Consider the following 19,106-nt stretch of genomic DNA (forward strand, 5'->3'; position numbering starts at 1 on the left):
TTCTACTGCATTTGAAAGCCCATCTGTTCATCCAGTTTTACAAGACCCTGAACCTCCCCTTCACAGTTCTGGCACTATTCATAACTTCAGTTGAATAGCAGTCAATCGCTTACTTGAAAGCACATGAAGAGGTAAGCAAAACAGAACTAGAGGGGTAATTCCTATCAATTTATGCCTTGTCATTTTATTTATTTATTTACTGGGCTTACATTACCACTCCAATCAAAACTGAGTATTCTATTTACCCAAATATGGTTGAAGGAGAGAGTATATACTATATTTTCTCCTGGAGTTCAAGGCAATGTTGCCTTGTGAAGATATGGGTGGCAAACAAATTTAATAACAATAAATAAATAAATATATTCAGCACTCTTGCCTTTCACCTTTTTTTCCCTTAATAATTCTGAAAAATACATTGGGCTGAGAGATAAAAGTATAGTCTAGTGGCATTCAGCTTCCATGATTGACGGTAGATCTTGAATATAGATCCTCTACATCAAAACAGACCCCACCAAGCTCAAGCTTTCCCTTGAAGGTAAGCAAGGAATCTTGGGTTAGGATACAAATCAATGGTCTGCTGCATTAAGGTTTTTCAGTACTTTTGGGAGATAAAGAACTTAGAAAGATAATATGCCTATGGAAGGTCAAAAGAACTCAATTCAGCACAGTTCACATTAGAACAATTCACCCAAGTCATCAGTCTTACTCTCCAAAATTTTAATTTGTCATTAATTTGTTTTACATATCCAAAATCTTGTTTTATGGGGCTTTCCATCTTCTTAACTTCTTTCATCTCCTCTTTCATCTTTACAAGTTTTCCATTCTTATTTCCCCAAAAGCTCTCGTGATTCAGCTAACCTATTGCCTTGTTGCTCAAACATGCAGTTTCTCTCTCTGTAGGTTGTTCTAGAGATCCTCTCCTCCCCTCCATTCTTGGCACTTTTCTGGTGGTTGCCATTATATTATAATCCCCCTCAAAAAAGTGTTTCAAACAAGGAAAAAAAGAAAAGGCAAGCTTTCCCTCCTCTTTTATCTTTACACGCCCTTAATACTTTTGTCTCAATATTCCATAGTTAGTCCGCATTTTGCTTTGCAAACTCCACCATTGTTTGTACTTTTTAATAGTAAACAAAAAAACATTCCCACAAAGGTCTGGTTCTTTTGTCTAGGTTAATTTCAGTTTGTTCAAAAATGCTTTCATGAAAAAAATATTTCAAAAGAATGATCTCCTTTATTTTAGACTTTCTAATATTTTCTCTTCAATAGAGAAAATATTTTTTTGCCAAAAGATTTTAAGTATTTAAACCTTTTTTTCTTCATTCCTTTATAATCCTTTATAAACCAAAAAAATAATAACTGACTAAGAGGAATTTTCTTGTCCTGCTGCTCTGAAAATCTCTATTTAACTGTAAATTAGTTACATCCAAACATACTTATAAATGAGGCTCATGGAAACCTTACGTTCATATAGGTTGTATTACGGCTGTGAGCTTGATTTAAAACCCTCAACTTCCAACTGCTCAACTGCAATCTCCTCATGAGGAACAGCTGCCCAGAATGCAAGTGGGAGATCTCATGATCTCTTCCTTCTCCAGAGAGACTTCACAAGCAAAAAGTTGCTGCCTGTGGCTGATCTCCACTGCAATGCTATCTCCACTCTTTCAGAGACATCTAGTTTGCCATAAATCCTCACCAGAAGCTAAGATCCAAACTTACTTTCCTTTCTTTCTTTCTTTCTTTCTTTCTTTCTTTCTTTCTTTCTTTCTTTCTTTCTTCTTTCTTTCTTTCAACTTTATTCAAAGTACTGTCCACCAAAGAAAATCAACTCTCTTGATAAATACTGATAGCGTCAAGAAAACCCGAATCAAAGGAGTAACTCATTGAAGTTATAATAAATATGTTAATTCAGCAAGTTAACTAGAACACCTTTTAAAGACTTAAGGGGTTGGATTTAATTTGATTGAATTAGATTAAGATCCTGATCCTGATCCTGATCCTGATTCTGATCCTAAACTGTGTACCTACATTGGATGTTATTTCCCCTGGTTCACATTTATGGCGGCACCCTGCTATCAAAATAATGGTTTTGCGTTTGCTACATTTGCACAAAATGGTAAGCTATTAAAAAGTAAGCAGCGTGCTGTGGCACTCTGCTCTGAATACTACCCTGGCTCCTCCTTTCTAAACTTTGAAGAAGTAGTGTAGGAATAGTATTGATGCTTTTGGATTTTGGTGTTGGAGAAGATTCCTGACAACAACAGTAACAGCCAAGAAAACAAATGAACAAACCAACCCAGACTTCTCACTGGAGGCACAAATAAGCAGACTCAAATTCTCCTACTTTGGACACATTGTGCAAAGGTGTAGTTCTCTGGTGAAGTCTCTAAAACTGATAAAGATAAGAAGAGAATGGCAAGCAGCAGGGTCCATGGACTCAGTTACAGTGGCAATGAGTGCACCACTGGAAGATCTGAAAGACCAGGATGGGAACAGATCATGGTAGAAAAAAATCTATCTATAGTGTCACTAAAACTTGGCAATGATTTGATGGCACATAATCAAGCAATCAATCCTCCTCTCAGTGGACCTAACTGATAAAGCCAGATAGCCTCAATCGAAAACTCTTGTTTTGTTATTCTTAGCAAAAATAGAATCAGTAACTGCAAGTATGTCAAAAGTGTCCTAGTGGTCTGTCCAAACATGGTTATCATGTCTTAAGCTAGAAACCATGTCATTTAAATAAGTGGGACCCACAGGAGACAACAAAGCAAAATCTGGAAACATAAACTGAGCATGTTTGTGTACTTCACTCTGTCTACATTCAGGCCATTGGCAGTTAGGACCATTGTTCTACCGCAAAACGATGTTGTATCCTGGAGAGCAACGTAAAATTATGAAGCCACGATTCTAAGATTTAAACAGATGGGAAACAAACAGATAAATAATTCCTGCATCAAGACTCACCTGTTTTACATCTGGAAGCTCAAATTACGATGTACAGTAGGATTTCAATTTTGACTAGAAAAGATAAAAAATAAAAATGTTCCACGTTAGGCTTGAAAGCAGAAGAGGCTATGGGTAGGAAGGGCAGGGCCATCAAAGCTGTTCTGCCCAGACAGAGACTAGTACTATACTACTCATAGTTTGTCTATAGCTGGACCTCTCTTAAGCAGATCTTTAGTTCTTCCTCCTCATGTTTTAGCCCTTTGCACCTATTGCAAGCCAAGGAGCCATTTAAAGCACAGAAGAAAATCAAGTCACACAGCAATGAAGAAAACAAGCCTGGATGTTGCGGCATGCAATAGCCTTAGACACAAGGAAATGAGGGGGAAAAAAAAGGCAGATGTACTGAGTATTCTTTACATGCACTTCATTCTTCTTTTAGTTGGTCCTATTTTTTTATATACTTTTATGATGGTTCCTTCATTCTTGAGCTACATATAAATATCTGCTTAGGGATGCCTGAGCATGTATTCCAACCTAACTAAAAAAAAAATAAACTCCAAACTGAACATAGGTAAACCCTCCAGTTTTGGAGTGAGCAGCTTGTAGATTGAAAAGAGTGGAGGACACAAAAGGACAGGTCTCCCCATTGAGACAATAAAAATACATTAGTGTATTTGAAAGAGAAGAAAACTCCCAAGGTGTGAGAGAACTTGTTCATCCCGAAAGTTTTGACTTTGCTTGATTGGTTGCTGAAAAGAGGAGTAGCCTTACTCTTGCCTTTTGTTTCTCAAGAAAATGATGCACCACAAGATAACACAAGCTCACTCCTTTCCTCTTAAACCGTTCTAACGCCAATGGTTTCTTCTCCCATTCAAATTAAAATTGAGCATGTGGTTGGTTGTGTTTCAACTTTCTGTCCCTATAGACAACTGGAGAAGCTAAGTGACAAGACATAAGAGCACAGAACAAGCTTACTGAGAGATGGGCTTGCACATTATTAAAGCAGCCGAAAAGCAGATACAGAAGGAATGGACAATAAACTTATGCAGACGTAAGTTCAATAGTGAGTTGTTTCTGGAAAAATGAATATAAGCATAGCACTGGAGTGTTGGAACGGAAAGACGAAAATGGTGGGTAGTGAATTGGCACAATTTATCTTGATGAGATTGATTGGTCATAATTACTGAATTATTAACTATGAGAACTTTAAAACTTTTGCTTTCGTTTGTAGATTAACCCCAATTTGCCAAATTATAACAGCTGAGAAAAGCAATTTCAATGAAAATGCATTGGAGTATGTCAACATCACATAATAGTTTATAAAGTTATGTTTCTTTAGTTAGAGTCAGAAGTCAAAAGTTTTAAGTTGGCATTGTAGGTGACTTTCATGCAATAGAAATTAAGTCATCTGAAGTTACATGTAGAGCTGGTAGCTTGAAGATCCTAGTTCAACTTAGCTGATTTATTACAGGTTGATTTTTTTAATTTCCATATCAAGCAGGGATGGGTCATAGAATTTTTCAGAGTCAAATATCTTCATTCAACAATTATAACTATTGAAATATATGCTTAAAATATTCCATTAGTCTGACATCCTTAGAAAGTTATCAAAAGTTAATCACTTCAAACAACAACAATAAAAACAAAACCCCAGAACCAAACTTTTCACTTTTTTCATTTTCCTGATTTTCAAGGTCAGAAAATGAAGAATGGAGGAACAAATAGCACATATATACTGTAAAAAAATCACAATGGCTGGAGAGAGAAGTCAAGGTATTAGCCCAACAAGTAGACCAGATTAAGAAACCAATTTCATATAGGACAGGACAATTCTTATTGCAACAGCTATGAGAATCCTGCAAGTCTCAATGTACTTCCACCACACACACCAACTTATCTTCATGTGCAACTAGGAAGGGTTTGTCTAAGGTGATTTCTCATGTTATTTTCTTGTCTTGTACTGAAGTCTCTCTTATTTGATTGCTGACTTCATAGCGATTCTTCCTCCTATTCTTCAGTGCCATTCCCTACACCCTTTACACAAGACTTAATTTATTTTTCTTCATGAAGACTTTATTACTATATTTAACTTTTTCAAAGAATGTTCAGATAACTATTCAATGTTCAATATTGACCAATACGTAATTCTTTCAAAAAGTATGAGGAAGTAAACTTCTCATATTAGATTTGTCCAAGTAAGAAAACACATACAAGGATATTTAAAAGGAAATAAATACATGTAAAAGGAACATCCATCATTCATCTTTATAATGTATCTGAACCTTCTCTTCTCATCTGCTACCATGCGACATGTTTTTCCTGATTATATACCACAAAAAAAATAAAAAAATAAAAATAAGGTGAGGGGAAAAATGATATTTTTTTCTCATGGAGTAAAAAGATTCTAAGCAAGTTCTTAAAAGCAGGACTCATCCACATTTAGATATAAACACTGTATTTAAACACACAACTTTAAGTAGATTTAGCTCAATATTTACAGGTGTAGATGACCAGGCTGAGCCCGAGGGAGGAGTCAAGTATGTTATTAGTCTTGAGTCTCTTCGTGCCCGTAAGAGATTTAATTCCAGCTCACTTTATCTACCACCAATTTGCTTTGACCATTAGTAGTTCAGATTCTTATAGAGAGTGTTAGGATGCAATAATTCATCTTAACCACCTTGATTCCTGATTTCCTGCGTTTGACAGCAGGGTTGTTAATATGGCATTCAGAAGACATATGAGGTTTGAAGATGTGAAAGGGTTGTTAAAAAATATACCACCAATTTGGAATCCCTTAAAGTGAAGAACTTTAGATTCCTCATGCGTGATATATTACACCTCCCGCAAAGTTGTTTTACTTCAGTAGAAAAAGCCCACTGTGCCTGATTTAAAACCCTGGATTGAAGTTATGTGTTCACTTATTGTCTATATGAAAATGTCGGGGCGGTACTAAGTATTAAGAGACAGAACATTATGCTGTGACATCACAACACACATTTTATCACTTTGATGAAAGATTGACTTGCTGAAGATAACCCTATATATGAACTGGTTCTTGGTCAGTTGATTTGATTTGATCAATGATTAATTTGCTGTTTAGGATCTGAGATTTTTGTTTCATATACATATATTTTAATACGTATTATTTTGGATGGTCTATTTTTTCTGTACATTAAAAAAAATCTTGCATTTGCTTAATAGAAGATTTTCTTCATTTTGGTCATATATTAGAAACAGAGAAAAGAAATGTGTATTAAACTTACCACCTTAATATTGATTCTCCTTGAAATTCTTGAAAAATAATTCCTTAGGCTTGTATGAGACCAAATTTTCTAATGAGCAGTACTGTGCAGACATGAAATTATTTTTAAACTGGATAAATTCTTATAGCGCAGGGCAGAAAATATGCCAAATTAATCATGTGTCCTTTAATCAGAAAATAGGTTGTGACGCAGTGAGAAACCCTTTTCTGACCCAGTTATATAAGCAAAAGGAGGCTTCCAGAAAATAATGTGTCAACGTACATTAAAAAACAATTGCGTGGAAAAAAAGAAAATCAGAAACTTACTGAGTGTAAGCTTTCATTTTCACGAAGACAAGCTGTTTGGAGTTCTGATTTCAGAGTTGCAATGTGATGCCGATGGGATGTTATTTCTCGTTCTAATGCGGAGACTCTGGAGCATGCAAACTGATAGACATCTATGAAACTTATAATCATCGCCTTAAAGGAAAAGCAAAAGGAATGATTATACTTCTGTATAAAAGATGTGCCATTTTGCTGATTTATATGTTTCTGAAAAGGAACTTTGTGTGTGTGTGTATATAAATATATATACAAGGATCAAACCTTAGATGCTGTTCCAAAGAGAAAAATTATTACCTTAGAATAGAACATATTGCATGCTCTTTTTGTATGCTGAAATTACAAACGGTATGTTGTGATTCAGTTGTTTAAATAAACACTGTGTTTTGATTTGTACATAAAGCTTTATTGGTTCTATTTAAACTCATCCCTCGGTTAATTTTATTCAGCCAAGCTGAGAATACCATCAGAGGTTAAGTATGAACATTCTGAAAATGAATGGAGTTGCTAATTCTCCCACCTCACATTTAAAAGGAATTGGATTTAATTTGGCATGGAACCTAAAGAAAGTAGCAGACCTTTGAAAATAAATAATCTGATTACAATATAGCTGGGAAAATAATTCTCTTCAGATATACAGAAGAAGAATGTCCCAGCAGTGTAATATTGATCCGACTGATAATAAAGTTAACAGCACAATTGAGTATAAATGATCTGGCAGTGTTGGTAACTTGATATCTGACCCAAATAGTATAACAGTGCTGGGATTACTGGAGTTCTTTACAACTGGTTAATCACTTTTTTTTTTTAAGGTTATAGCTTCCTTCTGAAGTGATCTGCACTGATTTCTCAAATGTAAGAACAGCATTAAAACTGATATTTTAAAAAAACCCTCTTCACTGATTAAGTGAAGTTTGTTAGCCATATTTTCTCAAATAAAACAACTCAGGGTTTGGGAATGATCAGTCCAGAAAACATAAATATTCCTGTTTAAGATACCAAGTTCATTCTTACGTATTTTTGGAACCGTTTTAAGATTCAAAACTTAACTCGTGCGGACAATTTTTTTTATAAAAAAAGAATATTTCTGCAGAAGTGTATTAGCCACTGTTTATTCATTTCTGCCATTATTCGCTTCTCCAAATTGTTTTGTGCTCAATTACAGGTAGTCCTCCATTTATGACCACAATTTCTGTTGCTAAGCGAAACATTTGTTAAGTGAATTATGCCCAATTTTATGACCTTTCTTGCCACAGTTGTTAAGTGAACCATTGTTAATCTGGACCCCTCACTGACTTTACTTGTCAAAAGGTTGCAAAAGGTGATCACATGACCTAGGGACACTGCAATTGTCACGAAGATGAACCAGTTGTCACGCATCCAAATTTTGATCAGGTGACCATGGAGATGCTACAATGGTTGTAAGTGTGAATAACAGCCATAAATCACTTTATTCAGTGCCATTGTTAACGGTCACTAAATGAACTATTGTTAAGTTGAGGACTACCTGAATAGCCAAATGTGCTATTCTTGCTAAAGCTGAAACGAAAGCAGCTTTCACAGGCACCATGTTTAATACATTCTGCCATTGCTACTAAATGGAAATAAAACTAAGAGTTTACGCACATGATACCAATGAGTGTGCATTTTAAATGCATCATTTGTGCATGATGTCAATGCATGTGGCAAAAAGCTGTAAGTAAAGAGCTGTAAGTAAGTTGACTACTGTATAGTCAACAATATAGCAAGTTTTTTTCCCCATGAATTTAAATGAAATGCTCATAGACAACACCTAACAAAAGAACAGTAAATAATTTAAAATACTTTATCTCAAGGTTTAAGTATATTCAGATATTGTGGAAAAATAAATAAGCATTTGCTAATGTTTCTTTTTTCTCTTTCTCTAGGAGGTGAATCTTTCTTTTTTTACATATAAAAGGTGAAAATTAGGGTTTTATACTGTGCAAACAACAAAAAGTTATACAAAAGTCTAAAATGCTAAGTGTAACACCTTAATGCAATAATAATAAAAAAAATCTATAACTATTATGAATCTTGTAATAATCCAGTTTAATCTCCCAAGTGAAACTTCAACAGGGCTATATTCATTTTAATTTGGACAAGTTCTTTGAGGTAACATTTCCTTGTTTCCCAAAAGGAACCTTGGAATTTTCAGTATCAAGTGCTCAGTGCCTCATATTTAAATCTCAGTGGAAAGATGGTATTTCCAGTAGTCCACTGTATTTATTAGTGTGCTGCCAAGAACTGATTTATTGCTGAGTCAGCATAAAATATCCTGGGGGATAATTAAGAAAAATCAAGGTTTCTGTTTAGGAAAAAGAGAAAAGTACTTTACTACAGACTATGGGTCAAAGAGTGTATAGAACCTGTAATACAAAGCTCTACTTTAGTTCTGTCAATACCACACAACAAACTTGTGAAAATTAATTTTAGTCAGTTCATTAATTGTACAATGAAGGCGATATATTTGCATAAAGCTCCTTAAGATGATGAAAAAACAATCTAGAGTTTTTGTGTTTTAAGATTCACTGGGCCATTGTCGCCAAACTACAGAGATTAATATTTTTACCACATTATTTATAACTTGAATTTATTTGTAATTAAATGGTGGGGCATAATTCTGATGTGGAGTTCAGTGGCAAGAGTAATTCTACGTGCAGATAGAAATTTCTATATACAGTATAATGGGAAAAATGTTTTCCTACAAGTCAAGCAAGCATTCTACCTAAAAAGTATTAAACGTTTGTATGAGGGGAGGAAAAAATAATGAATCCCAAGCAATTTCTAGCTAATTTCTCTTCTAAAGTCATCTATACAAGAGAAAAATAAAATTACTGTTTTGACCTTCCATGTTTGCATGTGGAGAGCCATCCAAAGTAGCATAGAGAGGGGACTTGACTATCCATGTTCAAATTCAGTTTATATTTTATCTTAAATAAATACTAAACAAATTCCTCATTTTCCTGAACAATGGAGAAGAGAGAGGGACACCTCACAAATTGTTCAGGCTTGCAAATAATTCTTTTAAATTGCCTACAGATATATTTAGATACTTGTGCAGTGAACTTATTTATGTACGGATCTTGGTTTAAGTGCATTATTGTAGACTTTTAAAAGATCCATAGCCAAAACAGTGTCAATTCACATATAAGTATCACCTATTCAAAATGGCTTGCATGGCCATTTCCATAGACTTCCAGGTCTGTGTAAAATGGATGATGATGTTGAAGTTGATGATGGTGATGATTTCTGTCTGACTCTACTGATTTTTAATGAATTTGTTAAGACATTCTGAATACAATATTTAGGAACAACTTTTAATGAACCCCGAAAGCATCCAGCAAGAAGGTGGGAAATCCTCTATAGAACATACAGTAAAACCATGAACCTATGTACTGATTTCACAATTTAACTGAAACAGATGTCTAAAAAGGACTATAATGTCATAAGTATGCAATTCCTTTTTTTTTCTTGAAGCAATATGGCTACAGGAAAACTAACCAAAGGACATTTGATACTAGTCTACCTCATTATAAATAACAGGAAAAGTACAGTTGTACCAGTTATCATATCCTTTATTAAAAAGCAGCTGAGTATTACCAGCTATTACATAGCAAGCAGGTTTTACAACCCACAAACATTTATATGGCACATTCATTTTAAAATCAAGATCCTTTCCAGACTAAAGACTGTTCCAAGAATGCCAATGGAGAAGGAAATAGAGCCAAGACATTTTGAAGGCTAAAGAATTTTAATTTTAAGCATTAAGAAGCCACTTTAAATTGAAATGCAGAATGTAGGTTAATAACATTTAAAACATACATACAGCTGCCAATTTTACAGTAGAAACATAACAAACTATTCAGGAGAAACCAAAGGAATAAGAGGAAAAAAAATCTATTTCCAGAGTGACTTTCTTCCTGTCCTTTTGCCTTCTTACCTTCTAATTATACATTGGTTAAGAATATATAAACATCTTGTGGCAATAGTAAGCGTGGTCGTAACACAAGTGATTCCTAAAGAATTTGCCAACTGAAGAAAATGCCCATTGGCAAAACCAACTTCCAAATATAATCGCTTGCCAAATATATACAATAATATAGTAGTTTCACTTTGCAAAAAAAAAAAAAAAAAAAACCCAAAGGAATTCCTGTGAGCATGGGAACTTGTAATAGAAAGAAAGAAAATTTAAGTAGAGAAAAAGGAATCATGATTTCCAAACGTTTCCAGAGCGAACATTTATTTATATGTAATCATGAAAATATATAAATAGAAATGGAGAAAAAGAAAAAAGAAAAAAAGTAAATATGCAAAAAAACAATACAGATGGAAAAAGAAAAATATAAATCTTCTTTATACAAGCAAATTTATTAGCTCTCCTCCATATTTAAGATTATATTACATGGTTTCCTTCTTCCCATATTCAACCCCTTTTAATGAGAAAATTTATAAATCACCAATTCATTTTTTTCATTTTCAGCAAAAAAAATTCCCAAGAGAGTCCAGCCTTTTATAAGTTTATTCTCCAAATTTTTGTGTAATGCATATATTAGTGCGTGCACCTATGTGTTTAGATGAGAGAGAGAAAAAGAACAAACATTTAATATAAAGGTGCCGTGTTAAGAGTTGACAATACAGATCAATAAAGTTGAAGACTAGATTTTTGTCCAGATAAAAGTTGTATTCATATAAGGAAGCAAAAAATAAAAACAAAATCTCCAAGCTAGCTAGTTCATAAAAAATTATATCATAAAGGGAAAAATAAGAAGGGTAATACAGAAATTAAAAATGATCAGAGATTAAAAAATATTTCATTAAAAATATTTTGTATTCTTGAAAAAAAAGAAGAAGAACTATCCAAATTAATACTTGTCTGTTGGGCTTTCAGCCTTCAGGAAATTTCTGAATATTAGTAGGAAATAAGTTAAGATGTATTTGAAGAATATATACTATTAAATTAAATATTAAATATGAGCCAACAGTGTGCAGCAGCAGCAGCCAAAAAAGCCAATGTAATCCTAGGCTGCATTAATAGAGAGATAGAATCAAGATTACATGAAGCATTAGTACCGCTTTATAAGGCCTTAGTAAAGCCACGACTGGAATACTGTTTCCAGTTTTGGTCATCACAATATAAAAAGAGATGTTGAGACTCTGAAAAGAGGGCCTGGAGACTAGAACATATGAAGAAAGGTTGCAGCAATTGGGTATGTCCAGTCTAGTGAAAAGAAGGATTAGAGGACATATGATAGCAATGTTCCAGTATTTAAGGGGCTGCCACAAAGATGAGCGGGGCAAACTATTTTCCAAAGCACCAGAAGGCAAGATAAGAATCAACAGATACAAACTAATCAAGTAGAGAAGCAACCTAGAACTAAGGAGAAATGTTCTAATGGTGAGAACAATCAACCAGTGGAACAGCTTGCCTTCAGTAGTTGTGGGTGTCCCATCACTGGAGGCTTTCAAGAGGAGATAGCCATTTGTCCAAAATGGTATAGACTCTCCTATTTTTTGAGCATTTGGAATAAATTGTCTATTCCATCAAGAGGGCACAATCAAGCACTTTCTTTGCAATATAGGACTTCTATTTTATTTGCAATGTGCGAAATACCCACCATGCTTGAAGAGCAGTTAGTGATGCTTAATATAAAATGCCAGATAATAAAGGCAAGAGAAGGCATCTGGCTTTCATTGCCATTTTCAATGGAAGTTTTGGTTAGCCCCCCCCCCCCTTTTCCCAGAGGTCACTTGTCTTCCCTTTTGCGCAGTTCTCTTAAAGAGTGTGCAAAGTTATGTGAAACTTTCCCCCAGCCAGCAGATGAAGCTAACAAAGGAAATGAAGATTCCATGAACCATTTTACTGTTAAGGTATGAGAGAAAAAGGTTGTGGTAGGTGAGCTGCAGAATTTTCCAAAAATGTACTCGTAAAAATCCTTTCGGGTTTCACTTCTTGTGGCTACAGAACAAGCGGCAATCTCTTGGGTATTTTTGTGCAAAAAAACACTTGGGGGTCTCAAGAGAAATATCATGTGAGAAAACTATTCTCAAATGAAAAAAAAAAAGAGTACTTTTCCGGTAAGGCCAAAGAATTTGAAAGAATATAGTGAACTTTGTTAATAAAAATGGTGATAGTTCACAAAGATTATTAGGTACAAATAGAAACACATACTATTTCCATAGTAAGAAAGCAGGAGTGGTTAAATTGATCATTTTATTCAAAGAGGAGAATATTTTATTTTTATTTTATTATATTTCTATACCGCCCTTCTCCTGCGGGACTCAGGGTAGTGTACAGCCAGGATAAAACATAGCATATAAAAGTTAAAAACATTTTAAAAAACAATTAAATAATTTTGGCCCGAATTTAAAACAACCCAATTAAAACCAAAATTCGATTAAAAAAAAAAAAAACTGAGAGGATGGGATCAAGCCAGCCCAGCTAGATGGGATAGAATATATTTAAGTACTTTTCTCATTTGGATATCACTTCTGGATTTTGTACTTGTGATGAAAAAAAATGAAACTTTGGCTTTGGTTTTGTTGATTAGATAGATTTGTTGTTATAGAAATGGCTAGTTATATACAAAAAAGTTGTTAAAGCAAAAAGTTGAAGCTGGAGTGTTTTTATCTTGTAGAGATTGGATAATCACTTGTCTGAATGGTGTAGGGTTTCCTGCCTAAGCAGGGGGTTGGACTAGAAGACCTCCAAAGTCCCTTCCAACTCTGTTATTCTATTTTTAGATTATACTGGGCTAAGAGGAGTCGGAAGTCAATGCCTATTTTTTCTTTATTCCCTTGTACCTCACACGTTCTTTTCCCCTCTCCTTTTCCTTTCCTCAATTTCCTATTTCTATTTTCTTTCTATTTTCTTTAATTAATTAATTAAGGGAGCGGGGTGATTTCTGTTTCTGCCCACCCTGTCAAAAAAGAAAAGAAAAGAAAACGAGAGAAAAAACTGTTCTTTGCCGTTGTCTGGTATTCTCCACTTGATAGATTTTTTTTTTCCCTGGCCCCCAGCTCTTGTTCTGGACTATATTTAAATATGCAAAATGAGAACTGAAGACTTCATGACCGAGAACTACATGGCTGTAGATTAGTGTCCTATTCTCAACTCAAGGCTCAACCAGTTATTTTATTTTCAATATCAGTTCTCTCTCTCCTTCCCTCCCTCCCTCCCTTTCTCTCTCCTCCCCCACCCATACTCCCAGAAGATGATGTTGGTAGATACCCCAAGAAGACAAAGCTCTCAATAACAACAAGATTTTCAGGGAACACGAGCAGAGCAATAATTGGAAATTGATAGATGGAATGGAAAGTGTTTCTACTGGAAACCACAATAGACTGGCATATAAAAGCCATCAGGGCATTTATTGCCAAGCATAGAAGTCCTAATACTGTATTCTAAAATTAAACTTGCCTTCCACCTGACGGGAATGCTTTAAACTGAATTCCTGCTTTGAGCAGGGGGCTGAATTCACTCTCCCTCTCCAATTCTAAATATACTTGGAGAGAGAGAGAGAGGGAGGGAGGGAGGGAGGGACAGAGAGGGAGGGAGGGACGGAAGGAGAAAGAGAGGGGGAGGGAGGGAGAGAGAGAGAGAGATTATGGTTATTATGACTAGACAGTCATCAAAGTGCAGATATTTTCAATAATTAAGTCTTAGCAATCAGTTTTAGAAGGTAGTGCTATATCACTGGCAGAGTTACTCATTGCAGTAACAGTTTTTTCCCTGGAAAGGGGCATCTGGGCCATTAAGTCCTACTACCTGCTTGATGTAGAAGCTCAAACTACAGCATCTCACCAATGGGCTGTAAATACCCATGGTGGAGATGGTAGATAGGAAGGACACTACTGGTTAGGCCAGCTGAGCTTAACTATTAGCAGGAGGAAAGACTTCCCAGATTCTTTCCAAACTACAATTTGGCCTTCAGTCTGTACATTTCATTGAACTTTATGTCTCTTGAATGTTTTCTAGCATTAAATTAGAAACTGCCTTTCTGTAATGCAAATTCATTATTATTACATTCCTGCATTCTGGAATGATGGGAAATTTCATCTGAAAGACATCTTTCACTCAAATTTGATTTCTAGTCTCCTGATCATCTTCATTACGCTTCTTTGAACCTGTTCCAGTTTGCTAAATGCTTCCTAAAGTGTGTTATCCAATTAAACAAGTAATTGGTTCAGATGATGTGTGTTTGAGTATGTGTGTGTGTGTATGTGTATCTGAAGATACCGCCAGCTGTAAGCAGCTTTTTCCCTTTTTGTGTTGCACTGAGATATCTGCTTTGAGGTTTCCCTGGATCTCCCTCTTTAATAAGAAACATATTGCTGGAGTGGAAGGAGAGAGTACCATGAAGTAGTTTAAAAAGATGTGCTGCTGATACTGTAATTGTGGGTATCTTAGCAATGTTTATCTTAGCAAACTATGGTATCTTTCAAAGTTACTTTGCCAGGGCAGGAGCATCTTCCTTTTTGTGATAAGCTTGAGAACTGCATTCACTATCAGAACATTTCTGAGTCCAATTCAAAGAGTTGACAATTACTTATAAAGATACAGCTGAAATGATGCTACTTGGACCTTGGAGTCATTTCTGGAAATCTCCCTCTGTGTCCTTTACCGATGTGAATTTAGGCTGCTTGTGTTTTGGGATGAAGGCATAGTCAGTTAAGGTGCCTCATCAAAACAGATAATTCTTTGTAGGTAGTCTCCCATAACAACAACACTCCCAAATCAGCATGTCTTTGATTAATGAAAGTTTGAGAGACGCAAAATATATTATCCTTTCTGACACATGTTAATATTACTGTAATCACATATTTAATATTTGATCAGTTGATCTTCTATCATCAGTTTTATTTTATGATACCGTGCTTTGGAAGAGTGGTGTAGTATTTGATTATTTAGGAATATTGTACTGATTATTACTTATTACTGTTGAATTTCTCATGCTAGAGAGAGACGCCTGTATAATTTCAGTTTTGTACTTAAATGTGGCTTAAGTACACAATTGAAATTGTAGCAGCATAAATTCTGACCATATTGTTCTCTTTGTTGAGTAGGTAATAATAATAATTTAAAAAAAAGCAAATCTGCTCAAGTCCTATAATCCTCAATCTTCTCCAATGCTCCAACTGGGAAGGGTTGAAATGTGAAATTTAGAGCAACAGTGTTCAGAGGTTACCTATTTATTTTGAAGGAGATTAAATATCCAGGACCAGATGGATTGCACTCTAGGGTTTTGAGGAAATTTGCAAACTTGCTGATGCTCTGACCAAATCTTTAAGGTCTTTTTTTCTTTTCTTTATAGTTTAGCCAAAGTTTAATCTTTGGGAAATATTTGAGTACAGGTGGAGTACTAGAAGACGGGAGAAGAGGAAATGTCTTTGTTTTATAAAAGGGAGAAAGGTGATCCAAATTATTAAGTGTGGGCTTGACTATACTATATGATAATTCAATAAACAGTTTGTTTAAAAATAACACTGAAAAATGCTCATCAACTGTTCATCATCAAATTGAATGATGGTTTTGAGTAGATGTCTAATCTACTTGTATCATGTCTCTTTGGAAGTTCATATAATGTTTTGTGTTCTAGAATTAGGTTCTGAACGAAGGTCACAAATATGTCCCTAAAAAGTGTTCTTGTGTTTTTAATTGCTTTTAAGAATATACAAGTTATAAGCAAAATAATTCAGGCATACATGAATCTTGGGAATTGTTCTTTAAATTGTAATACAAGTTAACCATATCCCTGACTAAATTACTGTCATGACACACCTCTCTTCCATTCACTTTGATGAGAAATGATGGCATTAAGCAGATCAGAGCTCTCTATTAAAGTAATTTATGCTATTGGTTAAAACATCGAATCATTTCAGCTTTGGCAAGATAAGCAATATATCCCAGAAAAAGTGCAATTATAATATGATGTCCAACTATGATTGCAAGTTTGATATAAAGGGGAACATATTAAAATGCAACTTCTATTAATTTGAAAAAAAGGGGACATAAGGTTATATCTTCCTAAAGCATTCAGGCTTGCACACAGAGTGACACTTATAGCTACCATTGTATTCATGTTTTTTTTAAAAAAAAATCCTTATATACATGTCATTTTAATATGCTTAATGTTAATTCTTTTGTGTTATAGTTGTAAACTCAGAAGATCATAGTCCAAAACAAAAGTAGGATTCTGTTCCTCTTTATGTAAGGCTAACACTTTAAACATTTCTTCTAAACTAACCCTGCCTCCTTGGGGTGCAGGTCATATTATCAGAGTGTGCAAAGATTTCTCAACTCAATTTCAGAAACCAACCACTTTTTCAACTCGTATCTTTTATCATTATTTTGCCAACTATTCCCACTTTTGTGATACAGTACTTCACCAATGATGAGTTAAAAGAGGAACTGAAATGAAATCAATCCTTCTCGAGTTGTTTATCCAAACTGTGTGGAACAAGAATGTGACACTCTTAACACATGCCTCTAATTATGTTAAAGTAACAAAATGTACGCCTCCTGAAGACTGATCCTGCAAACTACTAATAAACTGTACTAGGGTTCAATAGCTGATCTTATCAACCATTTATTTCCACTAGATCACCAATCCAGTCTGCAGACCAGAAACTAGTGAATTGTGATTTCACTGAACTAGGGCTGCAGAATATCTTGGTTTATGTAGGTAGAACCTGGCTAAAGAGATACACACATACACACACACACACACACACACACACCATATAACTGTGACAGAATAAAATGAAAAACAAAAGCCCCAAAAGCCTCAGTTTTGAAATTAGCACGCTCTTAAAATATAGCCTGCCAAACCAAGCAAACATTCAGCAGACATCTTGAATATTAAATTCCCCCTAAACTTTTTTTTCCTCCCTTTAATTTGCTATTTAGAATATTACTTGACACACAACGCACCCTCTTTCTTCAATATAGAATTGTGGAATTAATAATCCAGCCAGTTTCTGATGCACAGTTTTATATTCTGAGCCATTTTTCCTTGCATTTCCCTTAATACTATAGTTGCATATTCATTGGTATATTCTCCTTTAACTGCTGTCACTTAAATTGTCATGCAGAACAGGGCAAATCAGGGTCAGTTTATGTAAGCGGTATCTCTCTGAAGAACTTCATCAGTCTTTATTTCAATGCATTATGCAAAAAAACTTGACATTAAGAGAGTCTTAACTGACAGCAAATGAAATCAATCACTAAATCACTAAGCCATAATAAACTCGCTCAAGTTGCAGATCAGCCTTCCTTCTCCAGATCTCTACCTTAGCACCCCATCAAATTATATTCTTCTCCAAAAAAAAAAAAAAAAAAAAAAAGCTGACAGTTCCATCGCCAAGTCCAGTATTACTACATTATGAAATTTCACCTGAATGTTTGACTTTCAAAACTATTTTATAAGGACAAGAAAAGAAACCCGGAATCAATGCAGGCTGCTTGAGACAGGTAGCCTTAAAAAGCAAAAGGATTGGTACAGGCAGTTAAGAGGCAAACACAACTGGATCTGTCCTTAGTCAAAGGCAAGACTGAAAAAGTTCACTCCTCAACCTTTTCAAGTCTGTTAGTCAATATTCTCACATTGATTTTTAAGGAGCTTCAACGGTGACCTTAGTTGCTCATTTCCACATGCAAAACATTCTGTCAAAAATAAGACTTCTTCCCCATTTAAGCCTCAAAAGAAAGCTTTCAAGAACGAATGTGGCAACTTTCGACTTTTCTCTACATGGAAGTATTTAATATAACGTGCTGCTTATGTCAAAATGTAATGTAGCTTTCCCCTGTATGATCCTGTGCACTTCAAAACTCTAATCACTCTATCTCTTTCTCTAGCACCGTAATTCTCTATCGCTTTCTTTATATCTTTCCATCTCTATCTAAAATAAATCCCTGGAAATGTGTAGTATCACTGCTACAATGCCGTTAAATATAGTCATATATCATATGTTTAAATATAAACATATATCAAATCAGTATAGTTGATTCAATGCATTAACAGTAACATGTGATACTATACGGTATGTATGCTTTATATATTGCTATTCATAATACTATGTACTGTACAGTCCCATGCACGTTATAGACAGACAAAAACGTTATATATGAACATAGTCATACAGACTGCGAAGATTTTAAATAAGTGATTAAAAAGGGGAGGTACCCTCAACTAGTACCTTCATCCCCAAAGCAGCAAAGCAGCAAATTATAGTTTATTTTGCAGACAAACTTAGCTAGCTAAAAGCAGCATCTCACTAACTTTGGCTGATCTCAAAGAGCCAAGTAAGGCTAGATTGAAAAGACAAAGGAAAAAGACAATGAGAAACCATTCCCATTTTGTGGCCCAGAAAACAACATGAATCACAAAACCACAAAATCAGCAAGAATTGAGCTTGGCTCTAGAAGACTATCTTTTGGGGAGGGAGATAACCCTGAAACTAAGGAATAAAAATTTTCTTTGTATCAAATTATACTCTTTGTCCATCACCTAATCATCCTTTTTCTTCTTTTAATCGGATGCCAAGAACTGGCCTCGCA

General features: G+C 34.9%; 1 protein-coding gene across 1 annotated transcript in view; it reads right to left on the minus strand.

Annotated features, from left to right (window-relative positions):
• CCDC171 (coiled-coil domain containing 171) overlaps positions 1-19,106 on the minus strand; it is a 186,868-nt gene that overhangs the window by 21,621 nt on the left and 146,141 nt on the right. The window contains exon 24 of the mRNA XM_070935543.1: positions 6,515-6,667. Within this exon, the coding sequence (XP_070791644.1) occupies positions 6,515-6,667 (153 nt within the window). The remainder of the gene's footprint in view (positions 1-6,514; positions 6,668-19,106) is intronic.

The sequence above is a fragment of the Pituophis catenifer genome, unplaced genomic scaffold (genome assembly GCF_029215685.1).
Source record: "Pituophis catenifer annectens isolate HBS135680 unplaced genomic scaffold, rPitCat1.0.hap2 SCAF_2, whole genome shotgun sequence".
Taxonomy (NCBI): Eukaryota; Metazoa; Chordata; class Lepidosauria; order Squamata; family Colubridae; genus Pituophis; species Pituophis catenifer.